At 38.8% G+C, this 26,195-nt stretch overlaps 1 protein-coding gene across 7 annotated transcripts; it reads right to left on the bottom strand.

Moving 5' to 3' along the window:
- Positions 1-4,137: 4,137 nt before the first annotated feature.
- On the bottom strand, positions 4,138-25,915 carry LOC124118442. 7 transcript variants are annotated; one of them, XR_007219054.1, is made up of 6 exons: positions 11,095-11,656; positions 10,829-10,942; positions 10,534-10,716; positions 8,841-9,491; positions 8,008-8,070; positions 7,576-7,630 (listed from the first exon to the last, which is right to left on the bottom strand). XR_007219054.1 is itself a non-coding variant. In XM_046480554.2 (5 exons), exons 1-3 carry the CDS (start codon positions 10,351-10,353, stop codon positions 9,229-9,231), a joined length of 882 nt encoding a protein of 293 aa, XP_046336510.2. In that variant the 5' UTR covers positions 10,354-10,495; the 3' UTR covers positions 4,138-5,119; positions 8,008-8,070; positions 8,841-9,228. The 7 variants fall into 7 exon arrangements, 2 of the variants coding, with proteins under 2 accessions (XP_046336510.2, XP_048243874.1); XM_046480554.2 differs by lacking the exons at positions 7,576-7,630; positions 10,534-10,716; positions 10,829-10,942; positions 11,095-11,656 and adding exons at positions 4,138-5,119; positions 9,607-9,847; positions 9,976-10,495; XM_048387917.1 differs by lacking the exons at positions 10,534-10,716; positions 10,829-10,942; positions 11,095-11,656 and adding exons at positions 9,607-9,847; positions 9,976-10,495.
- Positions 25,916-26,195: the final 280 nt, after the last annotated feature.

The raw sequence follows: 26,195 nt of genomic DNA, 5'->3' as shown, positions 1-26,195 counted from the left end.
ACTCTAATACCCGCTGTTTTGTGCGTGTTTTCATCATATGTCAAGTGGCTGTATCGTAACATCGTACGTTAGACATTATCTGTAGATTCAGTATAAAATGTTGAGACTGTTCCAACCTGGTTAACTATGTACGCAACATATATTCATGTGTCAAGAATACTCTGCTTGGTTACGATCACGGAGCATGACCGGAGCCATTGCTGGTGTTGAGTCAGGGACATCTCGGCTGCACGAGAAGGGCTGTGATAGTGTGTGCGCTATGGAGGACATCGGGGAATCAGAGTAGAACTAGGACCGGAGCCAGTGCTGGTGTTGAGTCAGGGTCATCTCGGCTGCACGAGAAGGGCTGTGATAGTGTGTGCGCTATGGAGGACATCGTGGAATCAGAGTAGAACTAGGACCGGAGCCAGTGCTGGTGTTGAGTGAGGGACATCTCGGATGCACGAGAAGGGCTGTGATAGTGTGTGTGCGCTATGGAGGACATCGTGGAATCAGAGTAGAACTAGGACCGGAGCCAGTGCTGGTGTTGAGTGAGGGACATCTCGGCTGCACGAGAAGGGCTGTGATAGTGTGTGCGCTATGGAGGACATCGGGGAATCAGAGTAGAATTAGGACACGAGCCTCTAGGGGCGCAACTAGCTTTATTTTAAGTGTAAGCAATACCAATTTTGCAATTGCACAAATAAGATGCTCTTAAACCCTATTCCCTGCATTTTGAGACCGTTTATGCTACGTTGTATTTGTAAGAAATATTGGTAATTTATTTATTACATTTTTTTATTAGGCTAGTAATATAAACACATTTCACCAAGACATATGTTTTTACATGTTCATTCTCAGTATATCATGGTTACTTTTTTATCATATTTTAACGCGAGCCTATAATTGAGAGAGCATGGTTTGCTTAATTCACAAAGCATTTATATTTTGTGAAACACTAGTGAGTATAGATATACAATGGTTACTAGTAGACTACTTATTGGCTATTAGTTTGTCAAAAATCCACATGGGGACTCAATAATGATCTAAAATAGCCTTTCCATCCTGTTGACAGTCTATATTAACAACTGCGTCACATCAACAAAGCGGCATCTCTCTCACAACTTGATAAAAAAACAAAAAACATCTACCATTAAAATCCTAGAGTGCTTAAGTTCCGATTTCCAAGTTTGACAATAAATATCATGTTCAACCATGTGGAGTTAATAAGTATTGGAGAAAACACGCTCACGAGGTTTTGGTAGACAGAGCATGCCCTGGGGAGAGGGAAAAACCAAGGGGGCGAAGTGTTTTTCCATGCTTATAAACCGAAAAAAAGAAACTTAAAACAACATTTATCAACATTTTTATGTTTCGAACATACTTTCCATGAACCTTAGGAAACGCGCGTAAAATATCTGTTGCTGGCGTACGGATCTTGAAAAGGACATTCTAAAAACCAGTGAGGCTTATCAACACCTCTGTAGCCTCGTGGTACACTCACAGGGCTGCATATATGGTTTCATCAATCGTTACCTGTCAAAGTATGCGGATAATGCTACTATTTGTCTGGGTACTTGCATCACTTCTGGGTCTCCTCCCACATTAATCTGACACAAGGGTGATATAACTGGAATTCTGTTCAAAGAGGGGTTAAACCCAACTCACTCACTCACTGATACCCTTTCTTACACCCACAGCTGAGGCTATGGAAAATGCTGCTGATGCTGTGGCAGTGACCATTTCTTGTATTTTACCTTTTAAGTATAATTCATGTACATAATTAAATGCAGTTGTAGTCATTCTATCTTATTGCTCAGCCTACTGTTAACACTAAACCATCAGTCACAGCACTCTTACTAAGCATGCTTACTGCATGGTTTGTTTGTGAATGTCACACCCTGTGAACTAACACAATAGCCCCAGCCCTCTCCCTACTCAAGCCTTTTGTCTATATGGCCAGCTTGGGTACTCAGCCATGCTGTGTGCTGGACACCTAAGGACTGTGGTCACTCCACATATACCTCTCCATGGATAAAGATATATATATATATATTCACGGTTTTTTTTCACAAGGATCGTTATTGGGGAACCTTAGATCAAATTCCAAGGTTAGTATTGTATTATTGAATTGAGGATTTTATTCATTGAATTGTATTTGCAATATTGTAGATATTGTTTGTATTTGGAGCATATGTGTGTTTAGACACGACGGAATGTAGATTCGTAATTTCATTGAGTTTACTCAACCAAATAAGTATTCTACATTCATTAAAACATATATAAGCTTTAAACTAAAAAGTAAGATTAGTAGTTTTAGAAATGATAGAGGTTACTTGTGATAAAAGAGGTAAGGCTAAGCAAGCATGCATGGTATGAATATATGAATGAATGAAAGTAAGCATAAATGAATGAATGAAAGTAAGCATATATGAATGAATGAAAGTAAGCATAAATGAATGAATGAAGGTAAACATAAATGAATGCATGAGGCATTTTATAATATTTCTTTCATGTTCAGCTACATGTATATATGATAGAAAGTATTTGTTCTTATTGGCACGTCTGCATGTACTGTATATATTATTATTTCCTCTGCAGACGAGTTTTGCACTACTGTGCAGAAACTTAGCGGGGCATCGTCCCCAGGTGTGATATCAACCCAGGCCCACACACCTGGTAGGTTTACTTGTTGTTTACATGTTGTCGTTTACATGTCATTATCTAGTGTATGTATTTGATCATATATCAAGACAGAATACGTTTCTAATTAACATTTACATAAATATATTCTACCCAGTACATTTACAACAATACCCTGTACTGTATCTCATCATACTAGTATGCATATGAATTGTATGTACATATATCTGTGTTTATGATATGTGTATTGTTTTATATGTGCTATATTGTATACCTGATTGTTTCAGGGTGGTTTTTCTTTAAAATCACATTCGAATTTCTGCAAATAAATATTGGCCATTGATGAAACACCGTAGTGTCTGTGGTCTGTGGGCAGTCCTGCTACAATGCTGTCATCAATTATTGTGAATATTTAATTTATTTTCAGTCCCTTAGAGAAATGCTGAGTACTTGTCAGCAAATCAATGGACCGTACCCATTATAGGAGGAATAAACCTCATACTGTTTACAGTAACATTATCCTCATATGTCTGTTGCTGCAAATACTCCCCCTACAACAGGGGGCACGGGTGGCCCAGTCGTCTAAGGCGCCGCGACTCGCTGTGCAGAGTTGCGTCCCTTGGGCACGCCAGAAACCTATGATTGTGGGTTCGAATCCCGGTTCGCCCCGATTATGTTTCTAGGTTTGTCAGCACCATACCCGTGCTCGTGGGTTTCACTGAAGTGGTAAACGTCTGAGACCTGCATCACTTCGGGCTTTCCTCCCACATTAAGCTGACACGCCGTGATATAACTGGAATACTGTTAAAAGCGGCGTTAAACCCAACTCACTCACTCCTCCTACAACACAATAACAGCTGTAACAATGGTGAATGGTGCCTATGGTAGTGTGTGGCATACTATGAAATATACTGACACACGTATGTCTAATGTCTATATACAACACTGACACACATCTCATGTCCATATGCGATACTGACACACATCTCAGACCATGTCTTGCCTATCTTTCTTTCTTTTAATGGGTGGTAGGGTAACCTAGTGGTTGAAGCAGTCGCTCGTCACCCGCTTGTTTGTGTCCACTCCCTGATATTGCTGGAATATCACTAACAGGGTTGGAAAACAATATTCACTCACTCTCTCCTTTTGTAACAACATTCTATTACTCACTCACTCATGCAGTCTCCCAGCGTTATACAACCAGTAGTATAGACGATGGCGGTACGGCCTCACCCCGCCCTGGACTAGGTCCAGCTCCTGACAATGGTTCCATGGAGGTCTTAAGTTTTATCAATTATGTGATGTCCATTACTGGATCACCATGTTTGGCTTGTAAAATGTAGCAACTGCTAAAGCTTTACTTAATAGGAGCTGGGCCTGGTCCGGGGAGGGAAGGCCGTTCTCCCATCATCTGCACTATTCAAGTCATGTTTGGGTTCAGAGAGTTACAAACTACAAAACCTCTCCCTGATCATACTGGTGATCAAAAGAGGCTAGACATGAACATAACTGCCATTCATGTTTGAGACACACTTTATTGGTTCTACACTAATGTGGGTGAAATCATAAAAAACTGTAACATAACGAAGGTAACACACTTACATGAAGATTTGGCAACACTTTAGTTTGTTGGTTTACAGATCTCCCACTTCATGTAACCATAGTAACACAATTAAACATCTCCAGGCCAAAGTCAGAAGCCACAAACCGAAAACATAATATAAGTACACTTGTATCGTCATTTACCGGTCTTTGCTTTTGTCATGAATAATGTATATAATCTTTGGTCACTGATAACACCAGATAAAAAGAAGAAACTTCCTGACAAAAGTTAAATGCATGTTTACATGACCTGCAAACATAGACACATCCTGCAGCCTAAGTCAAATTATCATCATTTTCTGTCTACTTCACCAACTCACCCAAATGATGTCATGACAAATATCATAATCTTGTTTGTATTCCCACTTCTCAGTTAGTCAGACATCTGTTAGCCATCAAATAAAAACAAGCCTTGTCACAGTCTGAGGGTCACCAAGCATCTTGGCACCCCACCACTGTCCATGCAGGACCTTCATGGGGTGAGCTTCATGGGGTGGGTCTCCAGTAACAGGTGCCCCCCACCCCACAGGTGTTTCCACAGGTACATTGCACCTGAACTGAATTGGCTGGTAGCTATCATGTAGACTATCTCGTGAACATGAACAGCTCTCCATTTGCCATTTGCGGTTAATTTAACATTAACCTGGCCATATTTGACACCCCCATAACTCCTCTGATAGCCCGTCCTAGACAACACTCACCACTGCCACTCACAGCCCCATCTTCTGTACTTTTGAAGTGTTTTATTGTCCATCCTGAATGGAATTGAACACTTTGTTGAACACAGGATACATTGTACATGCAAATCAGAAACTGCACTGGTGATCCTACTGCTTCATGACCAACAGTTAATATAAAATGTCAATGCCAGAGAATAGCCAGTCTTGAATATTCCCTGAAACAGATTCCATTGAGCAAATAAGGCAAAATAGTAGTGAAAATTATATAAATCTATAGAAACAAATGAACAATAAATATGCATTCATGACTTGGAACCACAAATAGTTAAAATTCTAAATAGGATGAACAGATATCATAAATTTCATTACATTCCTTATATGATAGAAACTTCTTATCTGCCTTGACCAAGTTTATAATTTGAGGATACCCTTATCCAATATTTCCAGAAACAAATAGTTTTAATGTACGAGCAGTCTAACGTTTCACATTATTAAAAGTATCAGTTATTTATGATATTTTAAAATATTTTAAAGTCCACAAGTGTCCTTGGTTAAGTGACCGACTCCATGGTCTAGCGTTCACCCATGGTCTAGCGTTCACCCAGTGAGCGGAAGGTCCGGGGTTCAATCCCCGTCCGCAGCATACCAAACGATGTTAAACAATGGTACGTGTTGTTACCCTGTGTTAACAGATGTGAGTTTTGTTCTCTCATCTTTACATTGTCTTTATGTACAAATGATCTAAGCAGAAACATTTCATTTAAGTAATTATTATGATGCAACTTTGAATTTGAATATTTGTATACTTTGAATGGTTCAGGTTTGTGTTGAAAACTGAGCAAGTGTTTTGTTTCTTTTTGTAGTTTTCTGAACCTCCTCCTCATCAACGTAGGTATTTGATAATGCTAACGGTAACTCTGCAACGATGAGAATTAGAAAACATGAATAAACTGACGGTGAGAGATTCACACTGTGTTTCTTGGCGCTACATTTAATATAAGGGTTATGAAAAACTGCTTCAGTTAAAAAACTACTGAAAGATTCTGGCTTGATTTTTTCATGAAACACTATAAATGACCAACTTTTCCAAAACACATTACTTTCTCTCAAAAAATGTTACAGATATAAGGATGTGTAGATTGAAATAGGTGCACCTGGGGACACAAGTTTCCTTATTCATGTGGCTTTAAGAGATTTTACATATGAAAAAATATTCACCCTACCTGAGCCCCCTTGCTACAGAAGTAAACACTAAAGGGCAGGAAAAGTGGGAGTTACAATTTGAAAACTGAAATTGGAACAATATCTGTAATAAAATATTTAGTACAAAACAGGATGTAAAACAGTGTTGATTTCAATACAAACTTACCCACAGAATTCTCACTACTAATTCTTTTCTGTGTGTACTTAATTAAAATGATGAGTGCTCCTTCTGTCACAATGAAAAGGAAACAATTACCCACTTGTTAAACTTTTCAAAAACCAGTAGCAGCTTTCATTTTAATGTCAGTTTTATACTTAAGAATGTAATATTTGAGACCATGTACTTTCCTGCAATGCAATATGATATACAAGATTTAATAGTTAATGCATACTTAATATATGCAGTATGATTGTATTACTAAAGTGAATGTGTGAGTAAGAAGTATGTTATTTTCCATTGAAATCTAAGATGTGCTGATAAGTTGTGCTACATGTCATGTCTTTCTGCTGCCCTGGGCGGAAGCCCATTTTATGTAACAGGTACTTCATTTCATAAGCAATAAAAAACAAAAAAATTGATTATTTGTAGTTAAATTGGGAATAATTGTACTACAAAATCACAAACTGACACTGGAAAGATTAAATCTGGATGCTCTAAGAACCATATCAGTGTTCCCATTTACCGGTAATTACCAGTTTTTTACAGGTCAAATTAGGCTTGGACCGGTAATTCATGTGACTGCCAGTCCCTGTTGAGCGGCAAATATAGTTAGTACCTTATAAAAATCTTTGTTGTTGAACAAAACATAAGCAATATTTAAATTTTTCCGAACAAAGTCAGCTTGTCTGTTACCATCAGGGTTTCCCCTTGTCAACTTTTAGTGGAAGGAAATAACATTTTGCCTTGCTTCGAGGTTAAATATGTGTAGCGACTTTGTCTCGAAATATTCAAAAAAGAGAGAGAAAAGTGTGACTGAACTTTGTATGAATGACTTGTAGATCTAAGTATGTTACTATAGAGATGACATCATTGCATTGAACATGTTGAGGGAATTAAAACCAGGTAAATTTTGTACATTTTTAATTTATTGAAAGTTGGGACTAACAAAAATTAGGGAGGAATTGTAATTTGTGGTGTTGACAGTCCACCAGGACTGGCAGTTTCAAAATCAAGCGGGAACACTGCATGTTGTGCAACAAAGGGCATAAGCACAAAAATTGTATACAGAAACAAATGTGAAAGCATTGTCACTAAGACCCAAAAATCAATCATTATCTTTATTCTACAAAATGGTAAATAACTCAGCACCAGCTTATCTCTGCAACCGTATCCCAGACCAAGCTAACACTCGTAGTGATTACAAACTTTTAGATGAAAGATTCAACATTATACAAAATCCTTTACACCTAACTCTACAAAATAAGAGTATATGTGGGGGGTTAAAGAGGACCAAGCAAAATATCTCTCTTCAAACTCGTTTATTCGCCGTAGTAGCTAGAATCGTAGCCACCCATGGCGTAACCTAAAACAAATACACATAACATTTCTTATAAACATGGCCATATGGTAACAGTGTACATAAGTTATTATGGTGAAAAAGCTTTTCAATTCATAACAAACTTCATACAATATTATTCAGACGTAGATATTTCTCCCGTCAGGATGTTACATTCACCAGGATGAAAATTCATTTCAATTACATGATAAACCAACATATCCTACACTGAATAGTTCATACCAACATGGTGACAACTAAGGAATGTTATATGAAATAACAGGTTGATGAAATAGAATGATATAGTTGAATACGACTTAATACTGATAATAAAAAATGGACAGTGACTAGATTGGTAATTAAAAGTTGAAATATTGTTAATGTAGCTGCTGATCAGCACTCACCCCCAAGGAGTCTACAAACAGCTGAGACACTTCAGATGGAGCAACACATCTCCATGGTGACTCCTATGCAGGAAAACAAAACTACTGTTATGGTTTTGTCTCCAACAATAATCAGTAATGCAACACCACACAGTCTAGATTGTGATATTATTATCAGTCTACGAAGTAAAACATTTAGGTTCACGGACTAGGTTAAAATACAAAAAGGAAAACTAATTCACCTACTTTCGCAACACCTCGACATCATCATCCAAAACGACACGAGACACAGTTGACAATTCCTGAAGCTAAGGGAAGTAACTCCTGTGTTTACATCGCCAACGTGGTAAGTGCTATCGGATTACAGTTTACTACAAAAGCTAAAACGTTATGATTACTTTAATGATAAATAGGAATAAAGTCTTTAAACAATTTGTAAGTATATAAATTTAGATGAGACGATGACATTAACAACTGAAAGTGCACGAGGGCGATTACTAGTGAAACAATTGTAAACAAAGGGCAAAGGGAGCTAACTGATAAACTCGTGTTTTTCATGAAACACCTATGCTAAGCGACTGGTAATGGTCATTTAAAATCATTTTACGTACTGTGTTTTACACAGTAACTAAAATACTATATGAAAACGCAAATACATTCGGATGACAACACTCAATTCTGCTAACATATGCACCAAACAGAATAGTCACATGGCACGGGATGCGCGAGGATAGCAGTCTCACGGCGCATTGCGGTTCACAAAATAAAACTACAGCAAAATACAACTATGTTGTCTATGCAAACAAATCACAAACATCACAGTAATAGGATGCCAGCATGGGGAGCGTACTTACTCGTTATTTTCTGGGAAATGAAGTATAAATGTTGAAAATGGCTTGCTGGGAAAAGACACTACATCAGCATGAGGGGTGCAGGCTAAAACGGCACCTCAGCAAAACGTCACCGATTTCTCTGGCGAAAACGGCACCGCATTTGGCGAAAACGGCTACTATGAGTCGGGCGAAAACGGCACCTCTATTTTTAATAACGATAACAACGATTTTTGTAGTAATATATAGTGTTTATTTACATGGGATTTTATTAGTGATGTATTAACATTTCCTCTTTTCAGAGATATAAGTTAATATAGTATTTCATTGGTGATTTACATTGTATTTCCTCTTCTCAGTAAATATGTTCATATATACATGTCTATCTTCATCATCATCATCATCATCCTCTTCACAAAATCGGTCCATGCACAACAGAACATTGTGAAAGTACTTGTCTCAGGGAGAGATCCCCATCCTTGTATCTCCGCCATACGTCGAAGATCTCCTCTTGACGAGATGTTGAAGATTTCCGAACATACGCCCTGAGTCGTCCCTCCTGAATCAGTCGCGACTGTAAAGGCAACAGACTGGCCTCTCGGAACAGCTCTGGGATCAACCTGTAGATCCCCAGGGACTGCTCACCCACCTTGTTGTTGATGCGTCTGTGCCAACCTAAAACATGAGAGAAAGAAATTTTAATGTATAATAAAAACATTTTTATCGTTTAATATACTTTATTTTTATTGTTTGCATTTGTATTTGAACTATTTGTATTATTTTTTATTACCTTCCACAAAGTTGTTTGTCCTGACAGCTACATTGAACACAGACCAGGATCGGGGAGAGAAGGTGGGATGAGCAATCCACTGGGCTTGAAAATAGTTGATGAGGTCACGCAGTTTGCCAGTGGCCGGGACACGCTCGGTTATCTTCAAAAACATCCTCGTGATGTCAGCGGCCGGTAGAAAGGGGAGTGCCATGATTTTTCGGACAAACTTGTGGATGGCATCATCCTCCATGTAGGCTACCTAGAAACAAGTGAAAAAATTATGTAAGACATATGAGATAAATAAGATATATTAGATTAGATATATGTTACTATCTATTTCTATTACAGTTCTTCTTTTTTTTACAATACATTAAATATATATTATACCTGCAATCCAATTTCTTGACATTTCCGCCAGACTGCCTGAGTCAGGTGGAACAGGCATCCACGGATGCAGGCTTCTGGTAGGGTCTTGCTAATAGCTTTCCACGCAGCCTGTTCAAAGTCCAGTATTATCGTCTTGACTTGAGGATCGTTGGGGAGTAGATCTAAAAGCTTCTTCAAGACTTTGACGTAGTCCGATGTTCGACGCCTTGACATAATTACAAACACAAGAGGCATCAACTTGAAGTTACTGCCGGCACACACAAAAGCATGAATGGTCAGCAGTTGATGGAACGGACGTTTGACAATCTTAAACGTTCCGTCCATAAACCATTGACCACTCCTACTTAGGTGCTGTAATTGCCGGTCAGTAGCAAGCATGATATGCCTCTCATCCTTGTGAATTATGTCGCCACGGACGAAGCCTTCGGGTAAGAAGTCCTCGGCAATCTGAAAAAATATAAATGTGTTAAAATACAATATTCGTTATGTTACAACATTTCGGTTATTCTATGAATTTGAATAATAGCATTGTTTAGTTCAATTTATTATAAGTAGTACCTCGAAGTCCAGTGTCCTCGGTTCTTTGGGGCGCAACAGTTCCCTGGTTCGGTTCGCCATGCGAATCAGTGTCGAGTGGTTTTGGCGACCGCCAGCCTGATCAGGGTCAGCTAGTCTCTGTTGGGCATCTTCAACTATTCTTGCGCCTGATTTGTATAGGTTTTCCACAGCTTGTTCCTTTACCTAAAACATAATACGTTCAATTACTTTACTGTAACAATAAACTATAATTGAGAGCTTATTGTAAATTACCGAGAACAATTACATCAATCAGTTATAACAACAGTATCAATACCTCAACTCGGACTTGAATTGTTGTCAACTGTCCTGGCTGGGGGGGGTGGCAGTGGCGGTGTTCTCTGGTATGTCGGCAGAAGGGGGCTCCAGCATGGTGACATCTCTTATTGAACTAAAAAATAATAATAAAAAAATAATAAAAAAATATAATAATATATCACTATATATGAATTATTGGTATTATCATTATTATTATTATTATTATTATTATTATTATCATTATTTCATTTTTGTGTGGCAAATACTTTGAAATGAAATAGTTACTTGTTACGGTCGTCTTCGTCTTCTAAGAGCAAATCTGAAGCCGTAATGTGGATTTCAGATAGGTTGGGGACTCTCATTTCATCAGCATCTTCTGACTGGAAACTGATATCAAAGTTGCCGACCACCTCTTCAATGACGGGACATTTTACACAGCGGAAAGGGAAGTCTTCTTCATTCCGGCAAATTTCTCTGTAACGAGCCACAGAAAGTCCTGTTCCACATACTCGATGGGTCCACTGGTCACAGTTATCACATGATACGGCATGTTGATTTCTTCTGACAGTCTTCTCGCATGCAACACATCGAAAGGCCATTGTGAATAATTGTGATCTGACAGCATCATGTTTGGCCTCTTAAATACAGTTTCAGCTTAAATTGAGTATTGGTACTTAAAACTTCAAAGCGTATAGTGTTTTCACAATAAGTTAACTACGCCTCCCAATCGGAGTCGGTGAGTAAATTGGAGTAGGGGGCTAATTTCTTATTTGTTTTATTTCACAATTATTTGTGTTTGTAAGAGACGATGTGAGTTTAATTTCTATTATTTTTCTTCAAAGCATGTTATGTTTTCACAATAAGTTGAGTTGCGTATAAGCTAAGTTGGATTATAGTTGGAGTAGAGGCTAATATCTAATGTAAACTTGTTTTAACATCTCACAATTATTGGCGCTTGCAAGTTACAATGTAAGTTTAATATCATTTATTGACAAAGGTAAAAAAAAATAATAAGGTGCCGTTTTCGCTCGAGTCGAGGTGCCGTTTTCGCCAATCGGTGCCGTTTTCACCCGGTGACGTTTTGCTGAGGTGCCGTTTTCGCTATAACCCAGCATGAGCTTGGCGCGAGATGAGATGATAACAAAAAATGCACCATGGGAAAATGTGGAACATTTTCGTTACGAGATATAGAAAGAGAAAATACTACTAATTAATAAACTGAATATGGAAATTAATTAGTTCTGCCATTCTTATAAATTGCAGAGAAAGGCTTTATTTAAAATAGGAAAAAAATGACATTTACGATTTCTTCCGGAAATTGCCGGTGATTATAAGCTTACGAGCCAAAGACTGGAGGTACAATAATTGTGTACTAAAACTCTTTTACATATAATCTTTACGAAGAAATTAAATCTACTGGCTCATACTCAAATTCTCGAAATGTATTATTATGCACTTACAATAACAAACATTTTTTTATGATACAAATTTTTTAACTAGTTTCTGTCAAAATATCGCCTGCCGCCTCACTCAGATCCAGTGACCTAAACGGACATCAATTGATAGATTCATAACTGACAGTCCCGTTTTTTCCTTAAGTCACTACTATGAAGACCTGCTACACTACTTCTTTTTTGTTACAATTCTGATCAAATTAGAAGCAATTTATTACATTACATACATGATATGATATTAATACAGTACTTTACGGATGTGAAGGCCTATCATCTGAAGCAAATCTGTCAAATATTTTCATCGCAAATTCTAGTAGATTGAAACTTAAGTAATACAAATATGCGTACCTTGTGGACATTATGCATCTTCCCGAGGCAAGAGAGTTAACTGACTTTGAAAGTCCAGTTTCCACCCTTGCCGAACTAGGCTGGAATTCCTTGGCTCGATCGTAGCGCCACCAGTGGCTATTACGAGTTATGTCCTTTCTATGCCTCTCCTATTGACCAATCAGATTCAACCTCTCGTATCACTTGCATTTGTTTCAAACAAAACGGTGGCGCCCAGTCAAGATGATCTGATCGATAATCAAGATCTATATTGTGATAGAACGAGTCTTACATCGCGAAGTGCATCAAATCACGTGAGCACCTTGATTAAAAACATGAAAAGATTTAGAAAATATCTGTTGACAACGAGTTAGCGGTGCACATGCTTTGCAAAATCCTGCAGTCGACCGAAATCTGCATGACACTCTACGAACCGGATTTCGATTTCGGTGCGCGATTTTGATTGGACTATGCATAGACTCGTTAGTACAGCCAAAATCTAACTCCATAATACCAATACCAGCCTAGTTCTATAATACCAGCCTAGTTCGGCAAGGGTGGAAACTGGACTTTTATAGTCAGTTAACTCACTTGCCTCGTGGAGATGGACATTATGTAGTGCTTAATATTACGTACAATCCCATCATTCTGACTATCCAAACCAAACACTGCTGATCATGCTAGCTAACTGTTTGTTTGTTGTTTAATGCCGCACTCAGCAATATTCCGGCTATAAGACGGCGGTCAGTAAATAATCGAGTCTGGACCAGACAATCAAGTGATTGATATCATGAGCATTGATCCACACAATTGAGATTCGATGACATGCATCCACGAAGTCAGCGAGTCTGACCACCAGATCCCGTTAGTCGCCTCTTATGACAAGAATAGCCACCTCTTATGGCAAGCATGGGTTGGTGAAGACCTATTCTATCCTGGATCTTCACAGGCTTACTGACCACCAAGGTATTTTGTTGTGTAAATATTATGTGGACACCTTGACCATCTTTTTTTACCTGATTTCTATGTAAAGAGAGGGATTAAAATAAGCGTTGTCTTGTTTAACGATCCCAGTTTTCAGTTGAAATAAAAATTTGTTTACATCAAAATAGGGGCATTCCTACTTGTCCAGAACCTACTGTTATACATACAAATTCCCCCAAGCATGATGTTGGTTAGACAATAGAGGTTTAGGGGGGCATATCACATTTGAAACAACTAATTGCTGAACATCTCTCGAATAAGACAACAAATCAGTGAACTATATTTACAGACACTGTACAGAGTGAAAACTTCTAAAATACAAATCAATGAGTGAGTGCACAAAAAACATTATTCAATCAGCATGATTTGGGCTTTAGAATACAAGAATTACAGACAAGAAGCAGTATTCCACTACGGCAAATGGACATGTTGATGAACAGTTTATTCCCAATTCTAAAGCAGATTGCCATTTGTTTTTTTACTGGATAGAAGTCCATGGAATGTTCACAAAAGTATGTCCAACAACCATGAACACCAAACATGACTTCGACCACCTCAGTGGCCTAGTGGTATAGCATCTGCCTGGAGAGCAGAAGCCTGGATCCCCAGCCGTGTCATACCATGGTTGTTGTTGTTGCCTTGTCTGGCATACATACTAAGGACTGGTTGACTCGGAGTCAGCATACTGTTTCTGAGTGGGGTATTCATGTTAAACTGCCCCATGATATCTCGGCACTGTAAATCGGCATCAGTCCAGACTACTACAAGCATGTACCCACACACACCCACCCACCCACACACCCACATTCACACACTCACACTCACACACACACACACCCACTCCCACTCACACCCACATTCACACACTCACACCCACACCCACCCACACACACACACACACCCACACTCACACCCACCCACCCACCCACACCCACACACACACTCACACCCACCCACCCACCCCCACACACACACACACACACCCACCCACTCACTCACACCCACACTCACTCACACCCACCCACCCCCACCCACACCCCCACACACACTCACACCCACCCACCAAACCACCCACACACACACACACACACACCCACCCACTCACTCACACCCACACTCACTCACACCCACCCACACCCACACCCCCACACACACACACACCATTATGTAAGTGCAATAAACTTGGACGCGACGGTAAACCCCATCTCACCTCACCTCACCAAAACATGACTTCATCAACATATGAAGAAAATACTAGGGTGTTAATGATTCACTGGTACCTACCATATCATCGATAGTTAGGTACACACGATACTTGAATTGTCAGTTTGTGAGATCGCAATACTCTATAAATAGTACAGGAACTGATAGAGTTACCTCCTGTAATGGTAAAAGCAGAACATCGCAACCCATCGCAGAACACGAGGACGGGCCAACTAACTGTCACCTTTAATAACCATCCTTTATTTAGAACTGTTTTGATGTTGTGGTTTTCTATGTCAAAGTTTTTCAGATAACTATGAATAAATGTCCGGAGAAAGAGGTTTTAAAGCTGTATTTCATTGACTTCATCCTTTCTTACCAGTAGTACCGGTATCGTCAGTCCATACCATGACGCAATTCATATTGCAAGATACCAGGCGATACTCAGCTCTACAAAATACTGATATCTTTTTCACTACATTTTGACTACTCCTCGAAAAATCCCTGTCTTATTTACATCATCTGCTTCAAATATGCCCTCAAGTTGAGTGAAATAAACGCATAAATTAGTGTTATGGTAATTACTAAATTAGACAATTAAAAACTAAGGCAAAATGAGTAAACGAGAGATTGTTAATTTTATATATACACTACATTTAGAAAACAGTAATATATAACCACCACCGACAAATCCGCCCAACTCACACAACCTAAAACAAACAGAAATAACATGAGATCATATATATATCACCTACGGAACTGCATAAAACAGCAAAAAAAGTATGCACCAAAAAAGCACCCCCAAATTTAGAATATAAAATTTAATATGTTAACTTTTGCGGCCTAGGCTTCAAATCACCCAAACCAATCAGCACTCCATAACGCACTAAGAGCCCCCATCATTGATGGTTTAAACATACACTGGCAGCCCCTAGAAGGCAAACACAAATACAAAGAGTCATTTACCTGGACACAAGACATGGAAGAATAGATACAATTAGCAAACCAATACCCAACACAACCAAAAATACCAGAATACATAACAGTAAAGAGGAAACAACCCATCACAGGCAGAACATCCACCCAAACAATTTTCGTAACATTCAAAGCCACATCACTCCCCACTCACATAACCTTCTGCGCACTAAATGATAAAGTCCACCCCATCAGAAAAAAAACCAATCCAATGTGACCAGTGCCACTCTTTTGATGCACTCTACTACATGCAAAAATGACCCACTATGTCGAAAATGTGACTCTGAAAACCATCTAATTCAGGAGTGCACGTGGGCTCCTTTCTGTTGGAAGTGTAACGCCGAAGGACATACAGCAAACCAAAACACCTGTCCGATCAAACAAGATATTTTTAAACTTGATAAAAACATAAAACAGTCACATGTACCAGCAATCATACAACACCACATTACCAATAGACGAGGAATTCCTACGACTGTCAGACCAAACCCTAGACTCTACAGTTAGTTCCTTCCAACCCCTCCCCCCACTCCCCCAAACAACCAGAAACCACAACCTCAAAGACAAAACCTAAACCAAAACAGATACTCGCAACTTCACAACCCACCTCCAAACACACAGAAACCATAGTAGACACATCCCCCACCCCCTACCCCCCACCCCCAACCAAACCTAATACACATACACATCCTATCCTATCCTACCCTACCCCTTAAACCACACCAACTCCCAACCCCGGCCCCTACTACAGTCAATACCCAGGCCCAAACCACAATTTAAATCCACCCTCCCCATACCACTACCACCCAACCATCCATCCACCATCACAACCCCCAATCCCGTCAGCACGCCCAACCACTCAAACACCCATACAACCATCCACCATCACAACCCCCAATCCCGTCAGCACGCCCAACCACTCAAACACCCATACAACCATCCACCATCACAACCCCCAATCCCGTCAGCACGCCCAACCACTCAAACACCAATACAACCATCCACCATCACAACCCCCAATCCCATCAGCACGCTCATCCACTCAAACACCCATACAACCATCAACCATCAGAAACCCCAAATCCCGTCAGCACGCCCAACCACTCAAACACCCATACAACCACACCACCACCCACATTACTCAGCAAAAAAACAGAAAAGCAAAAAAAATCAAAACTTAAAAACAGCACCTTCAGCAACCATAACTCAACAAAAATATAACAACATAACAAACTTATAAAGTTCATAGCAGCTGCCCTTCTTATTATATTGTAAAAAATACAATAGCCTTGCTCACAAATTCAAACTACAACAAGTATTTGTCACAGAGTGACGAAATATCCCCCGCCATATACACCATAGTACCAAATATGAAGACAATCCAGCGATTAGTTCTTGAGATATTGTGGCAACACCGTTTTCCAACTCCAAAAACAGATTTGCCTGCTGTGACCTTGAAAATGGGGTCAAGGTCACCAAATCTGACAGGTGTATGCGGTGTCTGTATATACACTATAGTTCCAAATATGAAGACAATCCAGCGATTAGTTCTTGAGATATCGCGGCAACACCGTTTTCTAACTCCAAAAGCAGATTTGCCTGCTGTGACCTTGAAAATGGGGTCAAGGTCACCAAAACCGACTGGTGTCTGCGGTGTCTGTATATACACCATAGTTCCAAATATGAAGACAATCGAGAGGTTTAGTTCTTGAGATATCGCGGCAACACCGTTTTCTAACTCTAAAAGCAGATTTGCCTGCTGTGACCTTGAAAATGGGATCAAGGTCACCAAAACCGACTGGTGTCTGCGGAGTCTGTATATACACTATAGTTCCAAATATGAAGACAATCCAGTGTTTAGTTCTTGAGATATCGCGGCAACACCGTTTTCCAACTCCAAAAGCAGATTTGCCTGCTGTGACCTTGAAAATGGGGTCAAGGTCACCAAAACCGACTGGTGTCTGCGGTGTCTGTATATACACCATAGTTCCAAATATGAAGACAATCCAGTGTTTAGTTCTTGAGATATCGCGGCAACACCGTTTTCCAACTCTAAAAGCAGATTTGTCTGCTGTGACCTTGAAAATGGGATCAAGGTCACCAAAACCGACTGGTGTCTGCGGAGTCTGTATATACACCATAGTTCCAAATATGAAGACAATCCAGTGTTTAGTTCTTGAGATATCGCGGCAACACCGTTTTCCAACTCTAAAAGCAGATTTGTCTGCTGTGACCTTGAAAATGGGATCAAGGTCACCAAAACCGACTGGTGTCTGCGGAGTCTGTATATACACCATAGTTCCAAATATGAAGACAATCCAGTGTTTAGTTCTTGAGATATCGCGGCAACAAACAGGTGGGACGTACGGACGGACGTACGGACGGACGGACGGACAGACGGACGTACGGACGGACGTACGGACGGTCGTGAATACTATATCCCCCGCTTCGCGCTTTCGCGCGGCGGGGGATAACAAATCTTATGCCAGTTTCCTAACTGCCACCCACAGTTGAAAAATAAACTAAAGTCATATCACTAAACTAAAATTATCTCAAAGTTAGACCCAACACCATGTCATTCATAACTATCTCTTTGACAGCAAATCTGTTACAAAAACAAGCTGGGAAGTTTATAATGGCAGTGATCACTGGTCCTCAAAATCATACTTAATATAATAAACAAATCCCTTTTAACTAACGATCAAACTTGAGGAAACACCCAGCAAACAAATTTCAATTTAAAAGAAATAAACTGGCCACTGTTCATCAAACTCTGCCATCAATCTGACACATCACATGATCACAAATACAAAACACCAACACAGACACTTTTAACACAAAAGTATACCCACCTAAATAAATAACTTCTTACACAACCCAGTCCCGTGGTGGAGCAACAAAATAATCAAGGCTAGAAAACAAAGAAAAAAGGCTCCCAATCATTTTAAGAGAGACCGTTCTAAACTACCTGTAGTTATAAATCTAAGAAAAAAAAACTAAACAAATAATCATGGCAGCACAAAGAGAATACATTGGCATACTTTCAGTAAAAACTTAAACATTAGCAAACAAAACACTGGGCTATTGTGGAACAAATTTAAAGCAATAAAAGCTAATTCCCTAAAATCTATTTACCCCAACATTAAGAATCTCACCACAAATAAGGCCAAAACTATTGCAATCGCTGCCAACTTTTTTAAAACAAGCTGCTCAGCCAACACCAAAACACAGCCTTAGCCACAGGACAAGATAATATCAGTTACATAATCATCAACAAAATCCCAATTAGAATACAAAAACTAAATATAGACAACAGGCACTATACCCCTACAATGGAAACATTCTGATATAGTACCAGTCCTCAAATGAGGAAAAACCCCAAACAAGCCTGACTCCTACCGTCCCATCTCAACCACACCAACACAAACTGGCCATCACATACCCACACATACATACACCGATGCATCACAAGACACAAACTGGCCATCACGTACCACACATACACCAATGCATCACAAGACACAAACTGGCCATCACATACCACAATTACATCGATGCATCCCAAGACACAAACTGGCCATCACATACCACACATACACCGATGAATCACAAGACACAAACTGGCCATCATGTACCACACATACACCAATGCATCACAAGACACAAACTGGCCATCACATACCACACATACACCGATGCATCACAAGACACAAACTGGCCATCACGTACCACACATACACCAATGCATCACAAGACACAAACTGGCCATCACATACCCACACATACATCGATGCATCACAAGACACAAACTGGCCATCACATACCACACATACACCGATGCATCACAAGACACAAACTGGCCATCACATACCACACATACACCGATGCATCACAAGACACAAACTGGCCATCACGTACCACACATACACCGATGAATCACAAGACACAAACTGGCCATCACGTACCACACATACACCGATGCATCACAAGACACAAACTGGCCGTCACGTACCACACATACACCGATGCATCACAAGACACAAACTGGCCGTCACGTACCACACATACACCGATGCATCACAAGACACAAACAACACCAGCATAGGTATCCATGTAGACCAACCCCACAATAACCACTAATTATCATCACAAAAATTCAAATACAGCAGAATTTCTGGCCATATCAGCAGCACTACACCAAGCGAAAACCCTGAACAAAACCAACTTTCTTATAATTATGAAAAAATGGTTATGAAAAAATTTGGTTTTGGACCAAACATAATTAAATGGATTAATATCTTAACTAAGAATGCATCATCTTGTGTAATACAAAATTGACATCTCTCCACCCTTTTCTGAACCAAAGAGGATGCCGGCATAAAAGGAATAACAATAAATGGTATGGAGTATAAATTAGGTCAATATGCAGATGATACACAGTTATGTTTAGATGGATCTGGAGAGCTGCAATTGATACTTTGAATAAATTTTATAGAATATCCAGTCTTAAGGTAAATATTGACAAAACTAAAGCTACATGGATAGGTTCAATGGCAGGAAGCAACATCACATACTAGAAGACATGAAGACATGATATTAGACTGGCATGAGGGAAACTTGGAAGTCTTGGGAATAATATTTAATCCCACATTACTTGATCCATGGGTAATAAATACAAGAAAAAGACTGGAACATATTAATAGATTACTGGGAAGCTGGAAAAAAAGACATCTAACATTAACAGGTAAAATCACAGTTTTTAAGACTCTGTCTTGTTCAACATTAGTTCATATATTTTCAGCACTTCCAAACCCACCTGATAAATTTATTGGAAAATTTAATAAACTATTTTATACATTCATTTGGAATAAAAAAACCAGACAAAATAAAAAGATGTGCCTCGATAAGGAAATATGAAGAAGGTGGTCTGAGAATGATAGATACCAGCCAATCTATTGATTCATTGAAATTATCATTTTTAAGGACAAGTTTACAAAAACTGACTTCGTCAACATTAAAGAACTTCCAATCAAAACAGACATTCCTATTGGGAGCAAATATTGATAAGTGTATTACTTTGAAAATTCCCTTTTGGGGGGACATATTGAGTATTTGGGGTAATTACTACAGAAAACAAAGTTGACAAACAAAGTATTGACAAAATTTTATCAGAACCATAATGGTTCAATCACCAATATAAAAATAATTTCATTCTAAAACTTTGGTTTAATAAGGGTATTCATAGTTTAAAAGTTTTATATAGCAACAACAGATTTTGAATATTTGAAGAATTACAAAACCAATTTCAAATTAAAGGTACTATACTTGACTACAACAGAGTAATGCTAAATATCCCTAAATCATGGAAAAAAGCAATAAATGGCAGATCTTCTATCACAGCTAACTTATACATTAAAGTTTTTTTGAGAGACTTGTTGATAAGAACAAAGGGCTCGAGAATATTTTATGATAAACTCATAGCTATAAACTAACTTTCCTCTGATGTGTGATAAATGGGAAAATTAACTTAATCAAAGCATTTTATTGAATAACGCTTTCTCTAATTGTAGATTGTGTACCAATGATGTTAAACTAATAGATTTCCAGTACAGATTTAAAAATAGAGCTGTATATACCAAAAAGGAATTATGGAAAATGAAGTTAATACCATGTGTATGTAGAATGTGTTTTTGTAAAGGAATTTTGGTTAGAAATTGAAATGTACTTTAACTCGAAACTTGCTTATGATATTCATATTAGCATTCTGGATAAGTTATTTTGCTAAAACAAAAACAACTACCTATTCAACCTCATAATTCTTCTTGCAAAAAAATACATTCACCAGTCAAGCACTAAGAAAACTCCATTATGCTTTCCTTTTTTCATAAAATGTTGAGAGATGTATGCATAGAAAAATTCATCGCAATGAAAATAGTAGTATTAAGAGATTCGACAGAAAATGGATAAGCAATGATAAATCCATCCCCCAAATTAAACTTTTCCACCTCTCTAAGGCCGAAGCATTAAAAATTAGATTTTCAATCACTTATTAAAACATATAACTCCAACTGGAGAAAATCCCTTTTCACCAAACCTCCAATACCTTTTAGTATTAGATATATGGTTAGAACAAACACATACACCACTATCAACAATCAGTCAATCTTGTTGCCTTGGAAACAGGAACTTGTTCTTTTTAAATTCAAAAATAGCAAAAAGCACCACTTCAGCCCTTGATTAATACATGTACCAGGTTTACATGAAAAGTCTTTCCCAGTTTTCAAGTTGTGTTCTGGAAACGACACCTACCCCCACCTTTTGACACTAACTCCAAATTGTTTCCATGGAAACAAGAAAATGAAAAATGTCCCAAATCTGTAAAATAGCAAAGGGCACCTCTTTGGAATCTGTTTGATATATCAGTATTTTGATGGCAATTTAGAGTCAAGTTTGAGATAATTCATGAGAAATAAGAATTTGGTTTTCTTTACTCAAAATGGAGAAGGAAATGTATAGTTATAAAATGCCTATCATGGAATCTTTAAACTATGACAAATCCAAAGAAAGTTGAATACTTCACGTGGCAGAAAGGCGGTAGGCAAGTCCTCCTCCATGGCTTCAGATACAGACTCAACAACCAGCGACTGACTTGTGTACACTGGAAATATGCACAGTGCCAAGGATTAGTCAACACCGCAGAGTCAACTCAATGCAGTTTATTCTGCAACCATGACATCGACAGAAAAACCGGAAGGCCCGGTTCAACCAAAAGTTGGAATAAACAACAGCGAACGCGGATGCGTGTAATGGCACAGGGTGGCTGCCTGGGCAAGTGTACCCCAGTGGGTCGGTACAAAGTTAGCCCAGATGGTTCATGGTGCCCGTCCCAATCCCTTAAGAGGACTTACACTGAGAAGGACCAGAGGTTGCGGACAAATTCATAGAAGGATTAAGACTTCCCTTGAATTCCTTAGTGCTGCTGGACTACCAAATAACTCTATTGACATGTGACTTTAAAGATAGGTGTTAAAGTGACAATACAGTGAGACATGTTTTATATAATATATATCTACATTTTTAACTTGTAATGATAGCTTAATACTAAGAACCATAACAATTTGAAACGTGAACATACAATGATATTCATAATGTTAAAAATGTTATATTTGGGATAACACTTTCTAAGCCTCGGTGGCTGAGTGGGTTAGATCGCTGAGTTTGTGAGCTTGTGATTAGGTGCCTCACTCTATTTGTCAACATAATTCTGATCTCTAGAGCGGCTTTACTGCCATCAATCAATCATCTAAACTGTGACTTGACTTTCAGTGCATATCTTTAGTTATTATGATTATTTATTCTGAACTCTATTTTGTCATGGTTACTGGACAAATGCCTTATGGGTGACCTCTATTGTGCTGACATGTCTAGTGTGAGATGTTAACATGCAGATTATATACAGATGATGTGAAAATCTTTCATTTTACTATATTTATTATGCCTGTTTTGCATTAATTTTTTTTCACATTTGAAAATCTATACTGCATTCACATTTCATACAACACAAGTGCATTTGTTAGGCGCTGTTTTCCATCCACTCTGTGGTTGCTAAAAGCACACTTATTACCCGTTCAATGGATCAGTGTGCACTTAACAAACATACTCAGCTCCCTAGGGAGTATACAACCCAAACTGCTTTGAGGCACTTGCAGGTTAACCGTCACATTGACATCTCATCCTACTGGGTACCCATTCACTGCTGGGTGAACAGAGTCACATTTCAAACAGTCACTTGCCCAAGGGGACACCACAAACGTTAAATGTGCTTCAGAGTGAGGCAGTACCAAAGTCCAAGAAAATCTCAGCAGCCAAGCTGCTGAACAAAGTCGATCCAACTACTCCCCACGACCAGTGTTGCTTAACTTGACATGATTTGTGACCTGTGCACTGTGCACAGGACCACATGCCACCAGCTCATGCGTTCTGATACAGATATGATAAATGATCCATAATTCTTATATTAAAACAACTATCTTGACACTTTACTTTGCAGACTCTGAGTTTCTATCCAAATTGATCCTATGAAAGTGTTTGATAGGAGTAGGTATTGTACAGTATCAACATAGAATCAGGGCATTTAATTGTAAGGTTCTTTGTACAAAGAGATTTAAACACAGACTACATCTATATTATATTATCTAGTTCATCTGTACTTTCAGCAAGAGGGGATACAGCTGACTAGTATAGGAAGTCCCAATTACAAGATTCATATTATTAACATCAAATTTAATGATATAATGTAATATAATATAATATATATTACAAAAACATGGCTGCACTCTCATATTTTAAATGAAGAAATTACTACCAGGTTTCCGCAGTGCATTTACTCCAGATATATCTACAAGGGTCGCGGATGTTGCCATCTATATTAATGACAACTTATTTACTAAATGCATTGATAACTTATTAATAGGACTCAAGACATTTTGGATGAAAATCACTTGTAAGAAGAAACACCTGTTGATCTGTGATAGGGATGTTGTAACATACTTAAAGTAGTCAATGCTGGGGCTTGATTGATATGTTAATGGTATTGATTCAATGCTAGCAGGTAATATTAATACAGACTGATTACCTTAGTATCTTTAAACCATTAGAATATTTGCAGGCAACTTTTGGTCTTCATCAAATTATTATTGAACCCACAAGGATTACTCAGCACCCCTGAACATTTATTAGTATTTTACTCTTCAGGTGTTCTTGGACCTGTGAGTGGTGACCATTGTCTCGTACATGGTAATCTGATTAACTCTAAACCCCCTGACCTGAGTTTTACAAGAAAGATGTATTCTAAGTTTGCTTGACAAGGTGAAATTAATGAGGTATTTGTGTAAGTATAACTGTATGCTCACCCTACTGAAGGTGCCAGATACACCAACAATGTCCTTAGCCACAATTACAGTCAGTCAGTCAGTCAGTCAGTCAGTCAGTCAGTGGTTTAATGTGACTTTAGACAATACTACATTAATATCATGGTGGAGGAAACCAGAAATGGGCTTCACACATTATACTCAGTTGAACCTGTACCTGGCATGACAAGTGGACACTTTAACCCTGAGGCTACCAGGAGACACTGAGGCTGACTACTACTATTTTCATGAGGAAGACAACCACATCAGATTCAAGTTCAACTCAATACCTTTTCAGTGACATAAACTGTTGGACAAAACAAAGAGTGCGCATGAAATCATATACCAAATACAGCACCAGTTTATTGTATTCCTCCACAGGTGCAGGTTTTAATAAAAAAAACAAATAAAAAGGTACCCAGAAAGGCTTGTCTCATTCTCTGTGACTATCCAATCATCTTAGGGTGATTGCTGTATGTCAGGTCCATACCCATGTAGTCAGTCAACTCTAGCCCGGTGGTCGGGATGTGTGAGCTGGCTCACTGTGTGTCACTTTACCCAGTACACAGTGCTGACCTATACTGCTGGATATACCTATTGGTCATTGCTCTACACTGCAAACCCACTAGTTCTATCCTCAGATTGTCCAACATGCTTGTCTTACTAGCTGTGCCATAATGGTTACAGTGAGCATCAATGTGCAAATCTGTCAGCATCCCAGCTGAGTGTATGATGCTACTCAGTTCAATAAACATGATAAAACAAAACATGAAAGATTCAAATCATATTTTGTATGCATTTATTCAAAAATCCCACCTGTCCAAAACATACATTTACCCACAATTAAGATGCCGACAACCCTGTTGTTTAATTTGGCGTGGCAGAAAGAGTGAACAGAAACTGAAGCTCTCTCGTGGACAGAGCTTTTTTTCGATTTTCTGTTGCTGCAAAGACAATTTACCTTTGCACGTTCTGCTCAATACAACCTTAATATAACTTACCTACACAATGTGAAAAGGACTAGTCATATTCCTCTCTTGTATAATATGCAATCGGCGACTTTAGGTGACTGGCGCGAGGGAGCCATGGCTGCAATGGCTGCAAGGAAGTCGTACAATTCTGACTGGAAGGAAATGAACGCAAGAGGACGTTGGCAGCGTTAAGATGGTCTCCGAAGAGACAAATAAATATGTTAGGAACAAAAGCTAAGGACGCAGACCAATGTAAATAGCACGCAAGCTAGTAGTAAAGCTTTTTGTGAAATTTTGTGAAATGAATTCTCCCTGACGTGGCATATTAGTGGGCCGTCGTTGATAAAAACTAGTTCCAAAAAAATGCAAACGATCGTTCCCCATGTTTGCATTGTCAGTAGTGTACGGAACGTTCTGTGGAATTATCCCGCGGCCGTTCTTTGTCCAAACTGTGTCTAGTCGCAACGCGGTGCTGTGCGAAAGTTTGCACTATTTTCTCTTTTCTGGGGACCATCACCAACATTCTCTTGACTTTTTGTTTGTTCCAATAAATGTTTCAAGGT

The sequence above is a fragment of the Haliotis rufescens genome, unplaced genomic scaffold (assembly GCF_023055435.1).
Source record: "Haliotis rufescens isolate VD_foot unplaced genomic scaffold, xgHalRufe1.0.p SCAF_7, whole genome shotgun sequence".
Classification (NCBI taxonomy): Eukaryota; Metazoa; Mollusca; class Gastropoda; order Lepetellida; family Haliotidae; genus Haliotis; species Haliotis rufescens.
The sequence above is the reverse complement of the archived record's forward strand: the minus strand, read 5'-3'. Positions and strand labels throughout refer to the sequence as shown.